Consider the following 8,824-nt stretch of genomic DNA (forward strand, 5'->3'; position numbering starts at 1 on the left):
TGACTCAATAGAGTCTATATTTTAACAAAACAAGTGGAAAAGTATAACTATAACATTCGACTTACATTCACTGCTCTGCTTTCAGTCGTAAAGTATTTTGTATGTGGTTAAAAGTAATGCCGCACTGAATTTAAGACGTTGGATTAAATTCTTTATTTAAATGAATAAAATAATTAAAAATGTCACAAGACTTGGGATTTCAGAAAATAATTTAGTCACGAAAGACTAAAATGGAAATTACATAGTCATCCAACACTATATGAAAATTAAAGGTCGCGAAAAACCCGAAATATCGCCTTAATAGGTCGATAATAAAATTGGAACTGTGTCCAAAAGAAACTGGAGTATACTAACTCTCAGATATGTGCTACTACTACTACTGTAGCGATGACTACAAAATGCAATCGGAACTGTAACTGTCGTGCTGCTATCGCGCACAAGTCTTTATAGTTTATCTAGGAGGGTGTGTCCTCAGAATGCATAGGGAAATTTCGGGGACCAATTACAAATGACTCTAGCCGAAATTTCCCACTCCAGTGGTTTGAAATCTCCTTGTTTCGAGATCAACTCCATCTCTCTACATGAAGATGTTTTTGGGGTGTAGGCGGTCTTTTCTATTCCCCAACAACCAATGAAAATTGTTTTAGGAATGCCCATATATTCCCTCCACAATTCTCTTTTATCTCTTATTTTCAACTTAGCGTTAACATCTTTGTTATTTAATTTTTTTGAAACAATTCAGATAAATTTCATGAAATTTTATGATAAATTATAATTCATTGAAGAAAAATAGTAATCTAATAGTAATTCAATAATAATTCAATGACATAAAAATATTGTTTAAACTTTAATTATTTTGTGGTTTTCCACGTTGATAATATTTCTTAAACAATTATGATAGTTTAATTAATATCCGAAATGGAAAATTATTCATAAAAGAATCATTCTGTTGTATGATGCATTTTACTATTTTTGTGTCACATGTTCGTCAATGTTTATGTCATTTCCTCCATGTGGGAAACGAAATCGTTACTCTATTTTTATATCAAATATTTGTCGTGGGAGTTACAAAATTTGGACCCACGCTTAGAATTTGTTATCAACAGTTTTCCGGTTCAAGAGTCCAGTGTTTATTGAAATTTATGGTCACACGTGGAAAGTGCATGACTAAGGAGACGAGACTAGACTCAAATGTTTACAGTGCATCTGATATTGCACAGCTGATATCTCCTCAATCTAGGAGAAACTCGACGTTGGGAACATTTTTATCGTTCACAGATGTGTGCAGCCGAAATATTCCTAACATCGAGGGGGTCACTTTCCCCGGTCACAGAAGATAATTTGGGTTTCAAAAGTCGCTTCTATCACTGAGATAATTGAATGACGACGTAAGAAAATGAATTTAAATGAATTTTCTGACGGATGTCACACCCCCGCAGTTAGACGGAAGTACGAGTGACATTAGAGAACGAGAACGACGTAATAAAAAAAAATGAAATAATCTTATTTCTATCTAATAAGAGACAGTCTTTAAATCTTACTTGTCTAATTACAAAATTTCGTAGACTTGAAGTTGAGAGCCTTTCATCAGAATAGAGGATGTTGTTGTTGTGTAACACAGTAATGCAGCTGTCGTGGTCTTCCTTCTTCAGGGTCAAACGAAGTGTCTTACTTCACTATCATTGAGAGGTTTCTCAATGTGTGGATAAATCTTCTCAGTTGCTCCATCGCTTGCTGGAGCAGAAGCTTCGATAAGTCCCAACTCAACGTCCTTGCGCTCTGGATTTCTTGCCTGCTTAGCCATATGCAGTAGTAGATTCGTAACAGAATCCCAAATTGCTCCTAACAAATGGATAGACCATCCATAAACCATGTGAAGCGTATAACCGTGGATAATGGTATCCACGAGGAGTTTCAATATTCGAATCAGCATGAAAACTCCGATGAATCCAGCGCTGATGGAACCGAAACTGATAAATCGGCCCCATGTCTTCTTCCACGTACTTTCAGCCAGTTTTTCCAAAGCATTCTCATCGAAAATGTTGAACATCGATGGTGATGCGTAGTGAGACCCATTACTTGAGACTTTTTGGGCGATCTGGTTGAGAACTGCTGTGTTCTCCATCGGGAACATAATGCGATCGCGCATTTTCTCCAGTTCTTCTTCACTATATATCCCGCTGGTTGCTAAATGACTAGGATTTTGGTATTTCCATGTCACCTTAACGTTGGGTTTGATTTGGATTGGTGGCAGCATTTCAATTGCGTGTGGCATCAATTTATACCAAGTATCAGCAAGACGATAGAACTGAAGTAATGGAGAATTACAAGGGATTTGTGTCGCCTGTGTTACAACAACATGGGTACATGGTGTTAGGAAAACGCTCTCATTTCCTCGTTGTACTGGTAGACGATTATAACATTCTTCTGTTTTCCTTACTTTTAATTCTACTGGTACACATTGAACTAAGTGAATAACTTCACCAGCTAACACCGCCATGTAACCTGGACCTTTCATAAATCTAAATGCAAATTCATCAGGCATAGTCGATGCAATTGCCAAGCTATTTCTCAAAATCTCTCGTTCCAGATTACATTGGTGGCGCAAGACATCTCTGTACAATCCATGCACTTGAGATCTAATATATCTTTCTACATAAACAAATTTTGCATTTACATACATAAGTAAATCCATATTGTCGGTATTTAATGAAACCGCAACATTTCGTGAAAAATCTGCAATATTGCTTGTTTCAATGATGAAAATTTTCGGATGTTCCGTCTTTATTAGATTCAAACCGCACGCGTTATCAACACCTTGTTTCGTAAAAGTGAAGCTAACTTCCTTTACATTGACAGAATATAAAGTATCATCTCTTGAGGTTATTTTATTTACCAGGCCTTTATGAAGAATAGAAAATAAACCTGTTTCACAATGAGATGTTGAGGGTAATGTTTCCCAGAATGAATATCCTCCAATTGGATCGATACATTTATTGTCTCTTAACCTATAAGCATGACCGGAGGATAGGTAAATTTTTCCATTATCTACCTCTACTCTAGCCATATCTGATCTCAGTGAGATTCGAACAACACCCAATACAACGACGTTTTTGTATGAATCAAAAGGGTCCGAATATTGGACTCCATCACAACGACCGTCATTGTTTACAGTACCTGCTAAAGTGACACTTCTAGTGGTTGTTGTGTTGGGTTGAAGTCCAGTAATTAAAGTATTACCGATTGTTATGGTGCCATGGTCATGGGCAACCTTGCACGCATCTTCTGAGATATACTGAATATATTCAGCATGTGCATTGTCAACAATTGAGACATGGGAGTGCATGCCACAATGGTAGACAGTACGACTTACTTCAATTTTACATTGAAGTACTCTTGTATGAGTATATTTGTCCAATTGTATCATATAAATATGTGTTTTAGAGGTCGTTACCTCTTCATCCTCGATATCGCAATCATCGATATCGAGTAAGGATATGGTCGTAACATTGAGCGCATTACTACCACAGTCGTACCCAATTATTGCAGACACTGAATTCCACATTACTATCAGTATCATAATCTTTAAAAGAATCATCTTTTCTGTGAATAAGAATAAAAGGAATTAATTTATAACCTTACACAAATAAAACATAAATTAAGAATGTTTTCTTTATGGTGTATAATCAGAATCGGAATCACTAGATCCATCTTTTCTTTGTTTTTTCTTGATTTTCTTTTTATCATTATATCTACTGTCAATCATTTTTGATATTTTCAATCTATTTGGATGAACAATTTTAAACTTGTTTTTTATTGCAATTTTGACATTTCCATCTGGCAGAATTTCTAAAACTTTGAAAGGACCATCATATTGGTCACCTAATTTTCCTGGTCTTGGTCCACTTAATAAAAAGACATTATCACCCTCTTGAAAATTCACAGGGTTGATCTTTTGATCATAATAATGCTTTGATCTATATTTGGAATTAATCAAATTTTCATATGCCAATTTTCTAGTCTGTGATAATCGTTTTACCAGATTTTCAATATAATTATCATAAGTAGGCAATTTATCAAGTTCATGTAACGGTTCTTCGGAAGGAAGCCGAGCCGTTTTACCGAATACCAATTCGTATGGAGTAAATTTGGTACCTTCATGAACACACGTATTGTAAGACAACATAGCAAGATCAATCCATTGATCCCATTCTGAATCCACAGTGGCATACTGTTTTAAGTATTCGCCCAATACATGGTGTGAACGCTCCAACGATCCATTCGATTGTGGATGGAATGCAGTAGTTTGTAATTTTTTTATTCGAAATCGCTTATTAATTCTTCGCATCATGGCGCTTATAAAATTTCGACCTTGATCAGTTAAACAAACTTTCGGAGAGCCGAAGACGCAAATGAAACGTTTAATGAAAGCATCCGCTATTGTCTCCGCTCTTTGATTCTCCAATGGAATTGCCATTGAATATTTAGACAATTGATCTTGAATAGTTAAAATACACTCATTATTATTTACTGTTTTGGGCAAAGGACCTACAATATCCATCGCAATTTTATCGAAAACCGTGCCAGGTGTATCTGTAATTAACATCGGTTGTTTAGTTTTAACGCGGACTAATTTTTTTAATTGACACTCCGCGCATTGTTGAATACGATTTTGAACATCTTTCTTCAAATTTTCCCAATAATAACTATTTTTTATACGATTAAATGTTTTTGATACCCCTTTATGACCTCCAATAGGTGAAGAGTGCATCTCATAAAAAATTGCATTTCGTTTTTCAACAGGTACATATTTTACCGTACCAAGACAAATAATAACTTTGATATTTTCATTTATGAATGTTTCCTCAATTGAAATAAGAATTTCAGACCATGGAATATTATTTACATATTTAGAATATGCAATTGAAATAGTTTCAATTTTATCTTTCTTCAAAAGTTCTTTCAGATTGTTTAAACTTTCGCAAAAATATTTTTTTACTGTGAGATTAGATTCCCCACTAGATCCTTGAATAATAGCGGCAAAATGGCAATTTTTGCCAATTCTTTGTTTATAAATCCCACCTAAACGTGTGGTTTTAATGGTGGGTAATTTATTTAATTTTTTAAATTCTTTAGCACCTTCATCAACAGGTTCACCATCATCTGAGAGGAAATATAGAATATTATCTTTACGATAAATAATTAATTCTTTGGAAATAATAATGGGAGATTTATTTTTTTTTAATTCTTCAATTTCAGAATGTTCAGATCTAGAGTCCGAATCATCTGTTTCCGTTTCATCACATGAATTGTTTACTCTTAAAGACAAAGAGTTTTCTTTTTTTTTATCATAATTAATTCCATCATTAACATCCAATACAAGCTTTGGTGGTCTACCCCTTTTTCTTTTTATTGTTGAAGAGCAAAATGGAATTTCACCACTAAATTTATTAGGAATTTCACCTTTTACTGAAATTTTGGGAATTTCACCCTCATAATAAGCCGGAATTTCACCGTTCAAAATATTGGGAATTTCACCCTCATAATAAGCCGGAATTTTACCGTTCAAAATATTGGGAATTTCACCCTTTAGTTTCTTTGGAATTTTACCATTTTTTGAAACATTTTTATTAATTATTTTTTCGTCATCTGATTCATTCAAAATATCAAAAATTTCTTGCAACTCAGGACTGAGCGGTTCCTCAGCCCTTTTCTTTTGAGCGCGAGTAATGACATTGACCGTTTCAACCGGATTACGTGATAATGCATCCGCATTTAAATTAATTTTTCCCGGTTTATACACGACATCATAATCATATTCTGCTAATTTTAATCTCCATTTTAAAATTCGTGTATTAACTTCCTTAGCAGTCCTAAACCAAACCAATGGTTTATGATCAGTAACCACAGTGAATTTATGACCATAAACATATGGTCTAAAATTTCTCACTCCCTCTAGTATTGCTAATGCTTCTTTTTCATAAGTGTCATAGCGAAATTCGGCACCTCTTAGGACTCGAGAGTAATAGGCAATAGGTTTATCTTTACCTATTTCCCCCTGCGAAAGAACTGCGCCAATAGCTAGACCAGAAGCATCAGTCGTAATTATAAAGGGTTTTGAAAAATCTGGGTACTGCAAAATAGGAGCTGTACATAGAGCTTCCTTGAGAGTTTGAAAAGCTTTTTCAACTTCTGGGGACCAATCAAACTCTACATCATTTTCAAGCAATCTTGAAAGTGGTTTTGCAATTTTTGAAAATTTTTTAATAAAACGCCTATAATATCCGGTTAATCCGAGAAAAGAACGAATATTTTTTTGTTTTTTAGGCTTTGGAAAATTTTTAACCGCGTCTAACTTTGAAGGGTCAGGTTTCAAACCTTCGTCACTGATAATATGACCCAAATAATTTACTTCCGGACGCAAAAATTCGCATTTGTCCGGTTGTAATTGGAGATTCGCTTTTCTTAAACGTTGCATTAGTGCTTCAATACGTTCTTCATGCTCTTTTAAATCTTTCGCAAAAACAATAACATCGTCAAGGTAAACAAACATTGACGTACCCTGCAATCCAGACAAAACCGTATCCATTAATCGTTGGAACGTTGCTGGTGCATTTTTTAAACCAAAAGGCATTCGGTTAAATTCCCAATGACCTTTCGGAGTAGAAAAAGCAGTTTTATAGCTGTCTTCTGGATGCATCTTAATTTGATGATATCCAGAAGCCAGATCAAATACAGAAAAGTATACAGATTCCCCCAATTGATCAAAAATATCAGTGATATTAGGGAGAGGATAAGCATCTGTAATCGTTTTTTCATTCAATTGACGAAAATCGATGACAACACGCCATCGTTTATTACCCTTAGAATCGGGTTTCTTTGGAACAACCCATACAGGACTATTATATGGGGATTCTGATGGCTTAATTATTCCTGTTTCATAAAGTTCTTTAATTTGTTTATCAACCTCTTCTTTAGTAGAGTGAGGTAACCTGTATTGTTTAGATGAAATAGCAAGATCTGAATTTACAGGAATTCTATGTTTATAAACATTAGTCGATCCAAGAGGTTCACCAGGTATGTGAAACCTGTCAGAATATTTTTTTATCAATTTTTCAACATGTTTTTTCTCTTTTCCTCCTAAATGGTCCAATCTTAATAATTCGCTAATTTTTTCAAATCTATCTTTATTTTCAATTTCTCCTACGTGAGAAACAATTTTTTTCACAACATCAGAATAACTACGCTTATCATCATCAAGTTGATTATCCCGATCAATTGGTTCAAGTACACTTTCACATTCATGTATTGTTAAAGTTGGTATTTTAATTCCAACTTTTTCATATGTGGTATTATAAACACGCATGTATGCACGGCCCTGGTGATTACGCACCAAACAATCTCCTGCATACACACCTTTGCAAATTTTTAATCGAGGGACGTAGCCCTCTTCAACTTCCTTATTTTTAATTCTAATGAAGAATGCTGACTCACTGCGAGGAGCAATGTATCGAACATTATCTTCAACATAATCAATCTGTTCAAAAGGGTATTTCTTCCCATTAATTTCCAAATAACGATTCCCATAATCAATTTTCGCCCCCGCGGTTTTAAAGAAGTTACAACCCAATAACCCCGCGTAAGGAATTTGCATGTCATCGGANTTTAATTTTTTAAATTCTTTAGCACCTTCATCAACAGGTTCACCATCATCCGAGAGGAAATATAGAATATTATCTTTACGATCAATAATTAATTCTTTGGAAATAATAATAGGAGATTTATTTTTCNATTTCTCGTTTATTTTTATTATATCCAATTTTTAAAAACGGAATATCATCGTTATTTTTAAACTGTACAGAAATTACAGGGAGTCGTCGCTCAATTCCGCTTCCTGAACCATTGTTATCGGACGCTGAGTGAATGCATCTTTCCCCGCGCCCTTCTGGAAAGATGACCTCTGGTTTCCCGAATTTTTGGATACCAAGAATAAACAATTCTCCAAAACATGTCCTGTTCGTTTACAATAACGACAAGTAACATTAAAATTATTTTTGCTCGATCCACCCTTGCATTTATCAGCAGTGTGGCCAAGATTATCAAACAATTGACACTTATTTTGATTTTTTAGAGGATTTCTATTCAATGAAAAACAAGTTTTCGCAGTATGATTTCTTTTCTTACAAATTTGACAAAATAAGTTACTAGAGTTTTGATTTCCAATACGAATAAAACATGTTTTTGCAGAATGACCCCGTTTATTGCAAATTTGACACACGGAATCAGAGTGATTGGCATTATTATTATTATTAGGGAAATTTCCACGATGATTTGGAAAATTGTTACCACTTTGATTATTATTTTGATTATTTTTATTTTGATTACCATTCCGAAAATTTTGACGATTAAAATTATTTTTTTCGTTTTGATTAGATTTCATGAATTTTACGGGTTTTTGACTAACGACATTTACATCACTTTTTTTATTCTCTTGATTTCGCGGCCGTTCCCCACGTAATTCACTTTTCGCGAGCAATTTTCGTTCAATTTCAATCGCTTTTTCATAAGCATTAGTCATCGAGGCACAAGCTGGCATACGTTGATCAATATCAGGCTTCAAACCTTGTAAAAAACACTGTTTAATATTTTCATCTACTTTATCTTTTACCGCTTTTAAATGGTCTGCTGAATGCGTTGGATTATTTACTTTAAACAACTCTACAATTTCTTGACCTTTTTTTCTCAATTTATTTGCAAAATTGACAACAGAATCTGAATCTTTTTGAAAAATAGAGCCTAATTCACCTTGCAATTGCCATTCTGT

At 34.3% G+C, this 8,824-nt stretch overlaps 2 protein-coding genes across 2 annotated transcripts in view; one reads left to right on the plus strand and one right to left on the minus strand.

Annotated features, from left to right (window-relative positions):
• LOC107043556 (poly [ADP-ribose] polymerase tankyrase) overlaps window positions 1–8,824 on the plus strand; it is a 183,843-nt gene that overhangs the window by 2,666 nt on the left and 172,353 nt on the right. The window lies entirely within an intron of this gene.
• On the minus strand, window positions 1,361–3,952 carry LOC107043557. The gene is made up of 2 exons (XM_015265103.1): window positions 2,162–3,952; window positions 1,361–2,123 (listed from the first exon to the last, which is right to left on the minus strand). Exons 1-2 carry the CDS (start codon window positions 3,596–3,598, stop codon window positions 2,076–2,078), a joined length of 1,485 nt encoding a protein of 494 aa, XP_015120589.1. The 5' UTR covers window positions 3,599–3,952; the 3' UTR covers window positions 1,361–2,075.

The sequence above is a fragment of the Diachasma alloeum genome, unplaced genomic scaffold, assembly GCF_001412515.2.
Source record: "Diachasma alloeum isolate Michigan unplaced genomic scaffold, Dall2.0 Dall_scaffold_00599, whole genome shotgun sequence".
Taxonomy (NCBI): Eukaryota; Metazoa; Arthropoda; class Insecta; order Hymenoptera; family Braconidae; genus Diachasma; species Diachasma alloeum.

What these genes read in the sequence shown, in the direction of transcription:
- LOC107043557 (XM_015265103.1), bottom strand. Translation starts at nt 3,598, where the DNA reads ATGATTCTTTTAAAGATTATGATACTGATAGTAATGTGGAATTCAGTG. An exon ending in GCGGGATATATAGTGAAGAA is followed by an intron (nt 2,124 to 2,161) that starts GAACTGGAGAAA and finishes TATGTTCCCGAT; the next exon opens with GGAGAACACAGCAGTTCTCA.